At 46.8% G+C, this 14,739-nt stretch overlaps 1 protein-coding gene across 3 annotated transcripts in view; it reads right to left on the reverse strand.

Annotated features, from left to right (window-relative positions):
- Positions 1-14,739, reverse strand: part of OSBPL6 (oxysterol binding protein like 6) — a 3,803,429-nt gene that overhangs the window by 2,523,278 nt on the left and 1,265,412 nt on the right. For all 3 annotated transcript variants that reach the window (XM_069616111.1, XM_069616109.1, XM_069616110.1), the window contains exon 7: positions 829-961. In XM_069616111.1, coding sequence (XP_069472212.1) covers positions 829-961 — 133 coding nt within the window. The remainder of the gene's footprint in view (positions 1-828; positions 962-14,739) is intronic.

Genomic DNA, 14,739 nt, shown 5'->3' on the forward strand with positions numbered 1-14,739 from the left:
AGGGGCTCGATTGCGAGGGCATATAGGAGGGGGGAGATAGGGCAGCCTTGGCGCGTCCCCCTGGAGAGGGGGAAGGGAGCAGAGACCATCCCGTTAACCGTCACCGTAGCAGAGGGACCATTATACAAAGAGGCGATCCACACAAAGAACCTTTCTGCCAGTCCCACCCTTTTCTGAGTCGAGTGACTTTTTAACAATACCAAGAGCAAGCCATAACATTGCATATGAATATTTAAATGTTACATTATCCAGCTGTACACCATCCAAACAGGTGCATGCCACCAAGATCAACTGCAGTACTGCTGCTCTATGTAAGCATCCCCACCGTGCCTTTGGTTTAGCATCAAAGTGGCCACCTCCACTCAGGTCCCTTCCAGTACATTTGATGCGACTTCCCCTAATCACCAACCACCTGTGATGATCTCCCCAGGTACACGGCAAACAAAAACATTTTCAGAGGTGGCCCACTCATTTTTGCTACAACTGATGGCGCGAACAAGCAGCACACATTAGGTAACAAGGTAATCACATTTTGCATACCCCTGCATGTACAATCAAATTAACATGGTCTCTATCCCAGTCGAAACATGCACCGCACATCCCAATAGGTGATCCAAAATGCCATTGTATAATACCTAAAATGCAGCACATACACAGGTAGATTCAGTACATGGTCTGCAGTTATATTAATGTAATGGGCCATTTATACTGAAAAAATTACGAATGTGAAATGGAAACATTTGACCACTTCTATCCCAAATTCATTGCAGAGAAAAAGATTGGTATTAGCAATGGGTGTTAAAATGGAGCATAACTTGGAAGACTGACCTTCTGCACATTTGTCCATTTCACCAGAGTCCTGTAACCATGCAGCCACCTTACTTTGCCCAGTTGTGCAGTTCACAGGAAGACTATTGCTACATGGCATAGAAGAGTGCCGGGAGAAAGGAGTTTGTTGTACCTAAAGAAACACACCACAAATGAACATACACTTCTCTTTCTGTATTGTCAGGAGCGTTTAAAAATCATTATACATGACAACATGCCAAGCCATGTGAAATACTGCCGGATTGAAAATCCACCTATAACAAATAATTGAACAATATTAATAAGTCAAATATACTACATGCTTCACACCTCTTTGAAAAATGTAATCAACAGAATAATCTGTTAAGACATCTTTAAATATTTTACAGCATTGTAAAGAGTTTACCAAACATTTAAACGATACCCCCTCACGTCTGTTCTCAACCCCTCTACACTGTGCCATGATACCCTTGGAACATTGGCTGGTTTACCAAGTCCCTGAACTGGACCGTCCTCAGAATGTCTGTCGATCCTCATATGTTGCCTTTTGCCATCAGTAGATTCTATTCTGTGCCCCCATTCAGCCCTCCAAGAAGCTGTCTTCCAGTTTCACAGGAAAACACTCTTTAGCTGAATACAATGCAGTGTTGCTCCATTTTCTCTGTTGAGTTCAGTCTCGTCATCTTCCAAAATGTAACAGTGTTTGTAAAGCAATCCCAACCCATGTTGTAAAGCCCCTGTATGTTTGGATACATAAAAGAATATTCAACAGGGACGCTTCACACATTCAATGTCCTCAAATACTACCCTTATGGGTAACAGAAGTAGTGTAATTTATTTAAATTGGTCATTACAATTTCATTAATGATTTACTGCATCATAATATACAGCAATGATGCTCTCGTTTAATATGTTATGTTAGAAATCTGTATATTACACAAAATAACTATGATAGTGGTCTCAAAGTGCAGCGGTCCCGCTAAAGGTTTGCCTATTCCTCGTTACCTCGGGGAAGCAGACAATGGTCTACTGCCGAAAAGGGAATGGGTACAGATTGAAAGGAGAGAGGGCCAAGATTATACAAACAGGGGATTCAAGCAGTGGTGAGGCCGTTTAAAAGCTCACAGGCTATTCATGAAGCACACAATAAAATAAACAGGATCTATGTTAAAAGCTAATATATCATTCAGGTTTATTAAAAATCCAATTCAACTACTCATTTTTAATTGACTTGAGTTTTTTAAATGAAAATATTCGAAAACGTGAAAACGCATTCCAAGATAGCCGCCGGCACAGAGTAGACATGCCGACGGCGCTCCCCGGACCACGGCTGGAAAAGGTGCCCACTACCCCACCAGCGAACCGGGAAAGACATAAGGGGAGCCCCCACAGCACGGTTAAACTGCAGACGGAGAGGCTGAAGGGGGAAACAAGAGAGCGCCGCAACCTGGGCACAAGAGCTTGCCAGCGGACCTCAGCGGCCCCGGGCGTAGAAGCAGAGTATAGGAAAACCCGCCCAACAACGGGCGTCTGAGGTACTGAGCTCGGAGGTCGAGGAAAACAGCAGCCCGAGCTCCAACGGGAAGTGGAGCCGAGCGAGTCCCCTCTCCTAGAGAAGAGCTGAAGTGGGACGGCGCCCTTGGGAGACGAGGGACGCCTGCACTGCGAACCCCAGGTGAGAGGAGAGAAGGAGCAGCGGAAGCAGCGAACCTCGTCAACGAGCTGCGAGGCAGCGGCGACCACAACCAGGAGTGTGAGCGGACCGGAGAAAGATTGTGAGAAATCCAGTTGGGCTTCATCCTTAGCCGAAAACTTTGTAACATACATCTTAGCAAACTGCTTCAAGGTGAAAGCCCATACATGCAGACCAGAACCAAAGCCAACGGTACCAAGGACTGGATCAATCATGATGTTGCCCATGGGGCCACACTCTCCCTCTCCGTATGTGGAAATGATTACGTTGACGTTCTCCACAATACGTTGAAAGGTCTGGTATAGCTCTTCTGGTTTTAACTGGAGCTCTAGCAGAGCACGGTCCATTTTATTCATCATCAATACTGGACGAATTGAAGTAATGAGGAGACGACCCAGGGAAGCTTTGTATGAGCTTTAATGAAAGGCCCCCGGTGGGTGGGCTGCTATGATGTGAAATCGATTGAACACTCTGAGTGAGAGCGTTCAATTCCAAACATTCCACACTGACGTAAGGTCAGTGTGTGCATATTATAACATCTCCCTTACAAGGAAGAAAGAAGGGGAAGGAAGGAAGGGGAAAAAAGGGAAAGGAGGACAATGAAATATAACAGTAACACTTTCTCATCAGGAATATAACTGTAAGATTTCCTCGTAGGAGGTTTCTTCTTGGCAGTAGACTGCAGTGCTTGGTGCATCAGTAATAAACGTAGTCATCGTTATAATTTCGGATGATTCTCTGGTTCCTCTTAGAGAGGCTGACTGTAGGTTCAGAGGTCACGTCACTGTACTCATCACAGTCTTGTTGATGTGTGTCTTCTGGCTGGATAACCTCTCTCGTTAGTATGTCCTTACTTGTACTGGGCTTTTTGTGGTCTCTCTCTATTTTCACTAGGTCATCGCCGGACCACTTCTTTCCATCCTCCAACAGTACAGATTTGCCAAAGCATCTCATTACCCTTTGCGGGGATCTAAAGCGGGATTCTCCCTTGAGGATCTTCTTGGGTTCTTTAACACATACCAAATCTCCTTCTTGAATTGCCATCTTTCTTACTTTGTTTTTTGAGTCGTAGTATGTTTTGTATTTGTTCTGTTTCTCTCTTACACGATCCTGAACGTGATCCATGTCCAATCTCACCTCTCCATTGTCCATAAAGATCCAGGCTGGTCTCAGTCGATTGTAGGCAACTCTGCCTCTCATCATTGTGAATGGTTCAATACTGGTGGTGGAGTGTGGAGTTGTCCTGTATGCGCATAAGGCCTCCTTGAGCGTCTCTTTCCACGGAAGTGTGTTGACGATGGCTAATTGAATCACACTTTTCACTAGCCTGTTCATTCTCTCTACGAGGCCATTGGAGATTGGATGGTACAAGGAGGTGGTGATGTGGTGGATAGCTTTGTTTTTGAGGAACTCCTGGAATTCTAGTGACAGGAACTGTGACCCATTGTCTGAGACTAGTTCTTTGGGATCACCTTCCCTATTGAATATGTCCATTAGAAATTCAGTGATTTTCTTTGTGGTTACGTTTGTCTCTGCTACACCCCACTCTGTCCATTTAGATGTATAGTCTACTAAGACTATAATATAGATTTTGACCGCTTCTAGATTTTCGAATGGCCCCATGATGTCTATGGCCACTTTAGACCATACATTCTTTGGGCTTTCAATTGGCTGTAATGGTGTTTTCCTTGTGGTTTTGGACTTGTCGCTTGAGGAACAGGCGGAGCAGTTTTTGACTAACTCCTCTGCTTCCCTCCACATGTTCGGCCACCAATAGTTGCACCTTAATCTGTTCTTGGTTAGGCTTCTCCCCAGGTGCCCTTCATGTGCCAGATCTAGCAACTTTTTTCTGAGCTGTATTGGTGGGATTAATCTGTCACCTCTGTAGATGTGTTCTTTGTCCATGTATATTTCTTGCCTGATGGGAATGAAGTCTGTAAGACTTTGGGATGGCGTTGTCCAATCGTGTGCTATTGCTTTCCTAATTTCTCTTTGCTCAGGATCACTGTTTGTTTTGCTTTTACACTCATCGATGGGAATGGCTGGGTTTATGGTTGCTATTATGTCTTGGTCTGAATCTTCAGGTTCAGTGTCTTGATTGGTCGATAGCCTGGAGAAGCAGTCAGCCACTCTATTTTGTGTCCCTGGAGTGTAACATATGTTGATGTTGTATTGCATAATATCGAGGATCCACCGTCTTATTCTCGGGGATATGAGATGCGGTGTCTTTGACTGAAGAATGTGTACAAGTGGTTTGTGGTCTGTTCTGAGTGTAATGGGTAAACCCCAAATTAGATTCCGAAAATGCTGCAGGATCCACCTTACTCCCAGTGCTTCTCTCTCAATCGTGGAATAATTTAATTCTGCTCCCTTTAGTACCCTGGATGCAAAAGCAATCGTTACTTTGCCCTTGCTATGGATTTGCTCCAGGACCCCACCTAGACCGATCTTACTGGCATCCACCGATATGATTGTTTTTGCCTTACAGTCAAACATACCTAAGGCGGGTGCTTGATTGATGTTGTGTTTTATTTCCTCAAATTCTGTTTTGCATTTTTCGGACCAGTCGAACTTGTTCATCTTCTTCATGATACTCCTCATGATCTTGGTCTTGTCGGCATAGTTACCTACAAATTTTGAATAGTACTCAGTCATTCCAAGAAAGCTTCTCAATTGGTCTTTGTTTATCGGTTCAGCAATGCTTAGGATGTTATCTATTAGTTCCTTCTTGGGACTGATGCCATTGGAGTCTATGGAGCGGCCAAGGTAGGACACTTTGTTGCATTTGATGTTGCATTTTTCTAATTTTAAGGTGAGGCCACTTTTCTCAATCACTCTTAATACGCTGGTAAGTATTGCATCGTGTTCTTGTTCTGATACAGCCGATATGAGGATATCGTCTTGGAAACAATGTACTCCTTCCAAACCCCCAAACAGGTGTGACATTAGTCTTTGGAACACACAGCGGCAGATGCGAGACCAAAAGGCATTCTCTAAAATCTGAATGCTCCTAGGGGAGTCACAAATGAGGTGAGGCTTCTGGAACCCTCTTCCAGGTCTATTTGGTGATATGCAGATGAAAGATCTAGGGTACTGAAGTACTTCGCTGGCTTCATGGTCGTTAACAGCTCAGATATGTTTGGGAGGGGGTGCCTGTCAATCCATATGTTTTTGTTTAAGTCTCTCAGGTCAACGCACATTCTTATGGAGTTATCCGGTTTCTTCACAAGCACTATGGGAGCAAGCCATTCTGAGCTTTCAATGGGTTGTATAATGTCCTGCTCACATAAGCGCATTAGTTCTTTATTGAGTGCTTCTTTTGTTCCTATGGGGACTCCACGGACTCTGTGGGCTACAGGAATGGCCCCTTTCTTGAGAATGATCTTATGCTGAAACCCCTCCAGGAGTCCAATTTTTTTAGAGAACACTTTGGGAAACTATATTGCCTGGGTATCTTTGGTGTTTTTCACGTCGCTCAGAACAGCCATTATGGGGTTCTCCTCGCCGGGATGGATTCTCACACAAAGAGCGGCTTGTTCTTCCCAGCCTACTATGGATGAACCTTTATTCGCTATGAAAAGCTTGCAGTAGGTCGTTCTGTCACGGAACTTTAGTTGTACCCATGTATATCCAATAATGTCAATGGGACTCTTCCCATACCCTGTAGCTCGTACTGTGGTGTTCTTTAAATCACTCATTTTACCAGATAGCTCAGACAGAAAGGTTTCTACACCAACCATTGTGTATGGGGATCCTGTGTCCGAGGAAGGTGAAGAGAAGGAACAGGAAGGGCAAGTTCTTCCAAGAGGGGTTAGGGGGGTGGTGCAGGGAGGGGATAAGGTGTATCAAATGGGGGAAAACTGACGGAAGCGCTGACAATGGGGGGTGGGGGGAAAGAGGCGAACAGGGAGCAGAGGAAACGGAAGCCACTGGGAAGGCCAGGAAGAGGTCCCAAACAGAGGGGCAAAACTTGAGGAGAGGGGGAACCTTTAGAGGCAGAAGATGCACCGGACTAAACATTCAAATGGGCGACACAACGTCAGGGGACTCAACACTCCCGTGAAGAGGAAAAAACTAGAGGCTCACCCGAAGAGAGGGCATAGATGTCCTGGGATTACAGGAGACACACCTAATGGTGAAGGACCAGGTAGGCTAAAAATGAGAGGCTTTGACCAAATACTCCACGTCTCAAGTGGCACGAAGAAAGGTGTGGTGGCATTTGCGTTTAAAAATACAATGGAATTTCGGGTGGAGGACATCTGCAGGGACAAGGGCGGTAGATATTGAATGGTGAGGGGAGGGTACATGGAGGAGGCCAAATATGCAATTGCATCAGTCCACGCACCAAATGTGGGGCAAGACACATTCTTAAGGGGATTCATGGGAAAACTACAGGATTTCGCGAGAGGACACATAATCCTAATGGGAGATTTTAACTTGCCATGGCAGAGGGGCAAAGACAGATCGGGGAGGAAGGACCAGAGAGGTGGGGGGCGCGTGGCCTCAGCGGAACTGCATGGAAGAATGGAACGAGCTGGGTTGTGAGAAGTGTGGCGGGGGTTGAGGGGAGAAGAGGAGGGGTACACCTTCTTATCGAGTGTGCACGGCACACAATCCAGAATCGACTATATCTGGATATCCGGGTCACTTCTAGGCAAGGTGAGAGAAGTGGATGCAGGACCCCTGGGAATAGCCAACCAAAAACTGGTCTCCAGAGCTTCAGAGACAGAAGCATAAGATTTGGGGGTGGAAATGCCGGGGGGCACTACTAAGAGACCCGGTGATAAGAGAGCATATTGAGGTGAAAATTAAATAATGTTTTGCACTAAATAAAGCTACAAAAACGAGGGAAAGCACCCGATGGGATGCGTTTAAGGCTACAATTAGGGGGGAATTTATTGCCGCTAAGGCCAGTAGAGACAAACAGATGAAGGCACTCGAGAACCAACTGGAAGATGAAGTGGAGACAGCAAGGAGATCAGCAGCAGAAACAAAGGGCTTATAGACAAGTGATAGGGCAATTTGGGATCCTGCGCACAAAACACGTGGAGGGAGCACTCCTCTTTGTCAGGCAGCTGTACTACGCGAAGGCTAACAAGGCGGATGTGCTACTGGCGCGGCTACTGAGGGGTGCGGGGGCGAAAAAATACTATCACAGCCTTGAAGGATGGTAAGGGAGGGTTCCTCACATGTCTTGAACACATACAGGAACGCATGGTGGGATTCTACGCTGAACTTTATGTGTCTCAAAACCCCCAGAGCCAAGGACAAGATCGCTTCTTTGAGAAGCTCAAACTACCCCGAATAGGTAGGAAGGCCCAAGAAGCCCTGAACCAACCCATAATGGAGGATGAGGTGAGGAGGGTAATGACGAAACTGCCCTCAAATAATGTGCTGGGGCTGGGTGGCAACACAGCGGCCTTTTACAAAGCATATGCCACCATGCTCGTCCCATATATGACACAGCTCTTTAACTCATTTAAAGAATCAGGCCGCATCACCCCCACAATGGAAGAAGCAAAGGTGACTCTGATCCCGAAACCCCATAAAGATCCTACAGAATGTACATCATATAGGCACATCACCCTCATAAATGTTGATGCAAAAATATATACAAAAATATTGGCAAACAGGTTGGAAGGACATCTCCCCGAACTAATACATCTGGACCAAGCAGGATTCGTATGGGGAAGGCAGGCAGCGGATAACATCCGGAGGGTGGCACACTTGGTAGAAAAGGTAAAGAAAACAAACACCCCTGCGGTCCTACTGGCGTTAGATGCAGAAAAAGCATTTGACTGGGTGGAGAGGTCCTTCCTATTTCGAGACATGGAAGCAATGGGCCTAGGGGGAGATTACCTCAGAATGGTGCAAGCAAACTACCGTGACTCACTGATGCGCCTGTCAGTGAACGGGGAAATGTTGCACCCTGTGCAATTGGGTAGGGGAACAAAACAGGGGTGCCCGCTTTCCCCATTGCTATACGCAATATATCTAGAACCCTTCCTTCAGGCAGTACGAGAAATGGGGAATACCCTTCGGGGGCAAGAACATAAAGTCGCAGCCTTCGCGGACGACATGATGCTATCAATAACGAAACCCCAAGAATCCATCAGGGCGGTGAGGACATTGTTAGACGGTTTTGGGGAGGTGTCGGGCCTACGTATAAACATTACTAAGCCGGAGCTAATGAACCTCTCACTAATGAACCTCTCACAAGCAAGGCAAGATGGGGAGGCCCTGAAAGAGTCGGCTCCGTTTGTCTGGTCATCAAGGGAGATTATATACTTGGGCATCCACCTCACCCCGAATCTAGCGGGATGGTATGCTGCGAACTATCCTCCACTGTTGAAGGAAATCAATAGGGAGTTCCAGAGATGGAGGAATCTGAGAATATCATGGATAGGAAGGATAGCGACTGTGAAAATGGTAGTTCTCCCCCAACTCCTATACTTGTTCCAGGCAATCCCACAAGCACTCCCAGCAAGCCTCTTCAGGGAACTGAGGAAGATGATAAATTAGTTAATTTGGGAAGGAAAGAAGCCTACATTAAATAGACACTACTCATGGCTCCTAAGAGGGAGGGAGGTTTGGCCCTCCCAGACATCCAAATATACTATGAAGTGACACAATTAAGAGTGATTAGAGAATGGTTTCAGGGAGGAGTGGCCATGGACTGGGCAGTGGCACAGCATGACCTCAGAAAAGTACTTTGGCTCCCGAGGCAGCACAGGGCAGCACATCTCTACGATAGGACCGTTAAGACACTAGTAGCAGACACATGGGACAGGGTGTTTAAAACGAAGGGGATCACAACCTTCCCATCCCCATTCACTCCAATATTTCAGAATGGTGACTTCACACCGGGAATGGAAAAGGGAGCGTTCAGGCAGGGGAAGGAGGGAGGGTTCAGGGTCATCAGGGACCTCTTCCAAGGGGAGGAAGTCCACTCCTTCGAGGAGTGTAAACGAGACTTTAGGGTGGGAGAGAGGGAGAGGCTGAGATATGAGCAACAGAGGCACTGGGTAATGAGTCCGGACACTAGAAAAGCAGCACCCAGAAAAGTAACAACATTCGAGAAATTCATATTGACGAACGATGGATTGAAAGGGCCGATATCCAACCTTTATAAAATACTAGAAGACGCCACTCCTAGAACGCCATGGGCATAAATGTAACGCTGGGAGCAAATATTACGACAAGAGATCACGAGGGAAGCATGGGGTAAACTATGGGGGAAAATACCGAAATTAGCGAGAGCGTTGCAACTACAGGAAGCCTGGTATAAAATCCTGTACGGGTGGCACTACACGCGGGCCGGCTGCACAGCATGTACCCGAACACAACATCAGCAGAGTGCTGGAGGGGCTGCGCAGGCAGGGGCACAGCGGAGCGCATATGGTGGAAATGCCCCAAGATAGAGCCCTTCGGGCAGGAAATACGGCACGCTTTGAATCAGTAATTTGGGACGGAAGGGGAAAGGCCCCCGGAATGCATCCTATTAGCCTTTAAGGAACAGGGTGAGGCAACAGAGCCCAAGCGCAGAGAGAAAGCAAGAGTTGTCTTAACCTTAGCGGCAATGACCACCATAGGCCAGAGATGGAAGAGCACCAATATTCCCACTGTACAAGACTGTCTACGTAAAGTGTGGGAGACAGTAGCCCTGGAATGGGCCACCTATGCCATGAACAACAACATACAAAACTTTGGAATGGACTGGGGAGAGGGTAAGATATTTTTGAATGAGGACTTTCGAGCACAGTGGTGCCCCCAGCACCTCAAACTGCTGGACATGGAATGAATCCGTGGACTCATACTCAGAAGAGCTGGAGAAACCCTCAACTGCACCCGGGGGGAGGCAGGAGGGGGGGGGGGAATTGTTATACATGTTGTAAAACCAATAAAAAGAAGTAAAAAAAAAAAAAACTTTAAAACATGAGCACAAAAAAATGATCACTCAAAGAACTGAAGCATACCCCTGCACACCAACCAACACCCAAGTTATCCACATTAAAACGAGAAATGTAACTATGACCAGGTATTTTTTAAGCCATCACTCTCACATGCTTTTGTCATTTCAGTGTGTATAACCTGTGCTGGCAGTTTGAACATGGCCTGTGATATTAATTTTAAAGGTATTTGTACTGCGCACCGTCACCACCAGAGTGGTCCCCAGGCTCTCTGGCGGATCTGATAAGGAGGGTGTGGGAGTGGGTGATTAGTAGGGGGTAGTGGGAATAGGAAAGTGAGAGTTGTGATGTCTTGTGGCAACTTCAGTTTGGTTTGCACCATTCGCTGAGCTTGAGTGTGGTTTTCTGGTCGGTGTGGCTTCCAATGTGCTGTTGTGCCAGGGTGGGATGTTGTTGGTCTGTTGTTGCAGTGTGGTGAAGTGCGTGCACATTGCTGTGCAGAGATGTGGTTGTGTGAGTTTGTGTATCGTAAGTGGATGTGGAAAATTGAGATATTGAAGTTATGTTCGCTCTTTTTTCTGACCTCTTTGTCTGTGTTTCCTGTGTGCCTGGTACTGCAGTCCGTCCGCCTAATTGGCAGCCATGTCAAGGAGTCACGGCTTTCCTCTGTGTTTTTCTTTTTTAAACATTTTTATTGAACATTTAACAAACATTACAAACCAAACTTGCAGTGGATACAATGACGTTGCACATATACATTATTCAACCGTGTTCACTGCTTCCCTTTAACCCACCCCCTGTTCCGAGCCTACATCTGCTAATGTTCAGTTTCTGCATCTTGTGGTGGGGTTTCCCTTTCCGTGGCATCCAAAGGGTCTTGAATTGACCCAAATAGTTCTGCTATGAGCAGTCTCCAGGCCATCAGGGTCTCGGTTTCCTCCTCCCCCCAGTGCTGCTAGCTTCTTGCCATACCATGGTTTCCGCCTCTGCCCATTTCTGCAGATCTTTCCACCATAACTCCAATTGTGGTTTGTGGCATGCCTTCCACCCCATTGCAATTCTCCGCTTTGCAAGAACATATGCCAGATCTTTCAATTTGCTTACATGCCTAAGTTTTTGTGGCCTAGGGAACCCCCCCTAGCAGGCAGGGCCACACAGTATCCACCACGATCCTAATACCCTTTGCTTCTAGTTTGCGTGCAACCTCCCCCCAAAAGCACACACTAACCGGGCATGACCAGAACATATGTACCATGCCCGCATTCTCTTCATCGCACTTAGGGCATGCCTGCCGTCCTGCATTCTTGAACTTGGCTATCCTTTGGGGTGTCAAGTACACCCTATGTGTAATATATAATTGCATCTGCTGAAGTCTTGCGTTTCTCGACACTTTCTTGTGATACCCCTGGACTCGTTCCCACATCCCATCCTCCATCGGATTACCCACTTCTTCTTCCCATTCCAGTCTCAGTTGCACCAGCTCCTTTCCCACTCTGGACATCATCATCTCGTATATCCTAGATATCTAGTGTCCCCCTTCTGCTATATCATATATTATGTCCATATTGACATCTGGTTCTTCCTCAAGCACCAATTCAGACCACGTTCTCTTAAGCTTCCGCACCAGTCTATGGTACGTGATATACTGACCGGTGTGCAACCTAGTTTCTGCCCTCAGCACCCCAAAGTCTATTATGGTCCCTTCTTGCCAGGTATCCCCAACGTCACTATCCCAGCCGGCTCCGAGTGCTTTCTAATTATCCTCCTTAGTTGCTCTTCTCCACCTGCCAATGCAACCAATGGTACCTGAGGGGAGCACAGGCATGGGTTCCCCATCAGTTGGCACGCCCTTCGCCAAATCTTCCATCCTAGCACCAACATCTTGGGGTGCCCATCCATTACAGCCTGGGGCAACCACATTATCTCTTTCAGGTAAAATGGGACACAGTCCCGTTGGAACAACCTAGTTTCGGTGGTCGCATGCTCTGAGAGCCATTTGGCCACATATTGCAGCTGACTCGCAACATAATAGACTTCATAATTAGGCAATTTTATACCCCCCTTCTCGCAAGAGTTCTGTAGCTTCCAGAGGGCCACTCGGTTTTGTGTACCATGCCACAGAAGTCCCGAAACATACTTGGCAATCTGCTAAAAAACTTCTTTGGTATCAGATACAGGATATTCCCGAAGTAGTGCAGGAGCCTAGGCAGGACCACCATCTTCAACATTGCGCTACGTCCCATCATTGCCAGGGGCAATTTTACCCAGAACCGCATGCAATTCTCAATTTTCGTAATAGCTACTTCCGTATTGCGCTTGTGTTCTTCCTCCACTGTGTGGTAAATATCTATTCCTAGATAACGAAATGTACTAGCAGCCCACGGTACCTGTAACACCGGTAGATGTTCTAGAGGGATCCCTTTATACCAGCCTAGTGGGAACATGCTAGACTTCTGAGGGTTCACCGCTATACCAGACATTCCTGCATATCTTCTCATCACCTCTAAAACATATTGGAGGTTCTCCTCTGGGTACCGTAAATACAATAGTATATCATCTGCGTACAATGATATCAGGTGTCGTTCATCACCCATGGGGATGCCTATCGTGTCATATTGTTGCCTTAAATAGATCGCTAGGGGTTCTAGAGCTAATATGTAGAGAATAGGAGACCATGGGCAGCCCTGTCTGGTTCCCCTGCAGAGTTTCTACCTTTCCGATACCCATGACCCTGTTTTAACCCTGGCCAGCGGTTCACTATATAACATTTTGGCCCACCGCAGGTATCCCGGACCCATTCCGTAACCAGCCAGGGTCGTCAAAGGCCTTTATTGCATCCAACCGACACTATTGCCAGTTCATCATCGCTTTCGTTCCCGTATTCAATGACTCTGTGGAGCCTTCTGAGATTATTAGATATGTTTCTATTAGGGACATAGCCGTCTGATCCGGGTGTATCAGTTTGCCTACGACTTTCCTCAGTCTATTTTCCAAAATAGCAGTCAGAATTTTACTGTCTTGATTCAACATCGACAGGGGTATGTAAGAACTGCAGCTATGCCCTGGATTATTAAGTTTGGGGAGCGGTATTATAATCGATTCTCTGAGTTACTCTGGCAGTCTGCCTCGCTCATGCGCCTCATTCAGCATGTCTAACAGCGGGGGGGAGCACCTCATCTTTAAATGCTTTATAAAACTCACTTGGGAGTCCATCAGCCCCCGGGGTCTTACTAGTCGGCAACTGCCTTACCACCTCTCCTAGTTCATCTAATGTAATCGGTGCGTCCATCTCCTCCCTCTCTTCTGCACTAATCTGCGGCAATCCCATGTCCTCCAATGTTTCTTCTATAATCTCGCGATTATCCTCCCCGTCATCTCCATACAACAGCCCATAATATTTTGCAAACTCCTGATTCACTCCCTCCTGGGTGTCCACCACCCTCCCGTCTTCCCTTTCTATCAATCTAATCGGGGGTCTAGGAGTTTCGCTCTTATATAGCCATGCCAAAATCCTTCCTGGTTTGTCGCCTCCCGGATGTTGCCGCTCTATATACTTCTTGTAATTAAGGTTACACAATCTTTCCCAGTGCCCTGCACACTTTTGCTGCAGTTTTAGTATTAAGTCGCTGTCTTGGTTGGCATTGTTTCCTCCTCTCCGTGCCTTTTCCAATTCTCCTTCAGCTTCCTGTAGTTCAGCTAGGATCCCTCCCTGTAATCCTTTAGATTTTGCTATGGCCACTCCTCTCATCACAACTTGGAAGGCCTCCCACAATGTGCCTGCTGAATCTACACTACCCGTATTCATCTCAAAATAGCTAACAATTTCTTCCCTCATGTCCTCCCTAAAAAGGGGGTCTCTGAGCGCCTCTGTCCTGAGGCGCCACGTCGGAATTCTTGCCCTCGGGGGACAACATCGCCAACAAAGGATCAAGGGCGAGTGGTCCGAGAGGACCCTCGCTTTATATTCAAATTGCGTGATTTCTGTCTATATCTCTGGAGTGGCGAAGACATAGTCCAGCCTCGTGTGTAGTTGCTGCGGGGCAGAGTAATGCGAATACTGCCTCCCTTGAGGATGGTGCACCCTCCATACATCCGCTAGCCCAAAATTATTCAACAGCGTCTGTAACGCCTTGGCCGATGTGGCAGGCCTGTCCGGCTTCCCGTCTGACCTGTCCACCTTAGGGTTTAATACACAATTAAAGTCCCCTCCCCAAATCACTGCACCCCCTACACACATGCTCAGATTGTGACACAGCGTTTTGAAATATGCCGCGGTATTTTGGTTCATGGCATACGTGTTTACTGCACTTATTTCCCTATTTTCCACCA

This window comes from Ambystoma mexicanum, chromosome 9 (assembly GCF_040938575.1).
Source record: "Ambystoma mexicanum isolate Mex_15411 chromosome 9, UKY_AmexF1_1, whole genome shotgun sequence".
Taxonomy (NCBI): Eukaryota; Metazoa; Chordata; class Amphibia; order Caudata; family Ambystomatidae; genus Ambystoma; species Ambystoma mexicanum.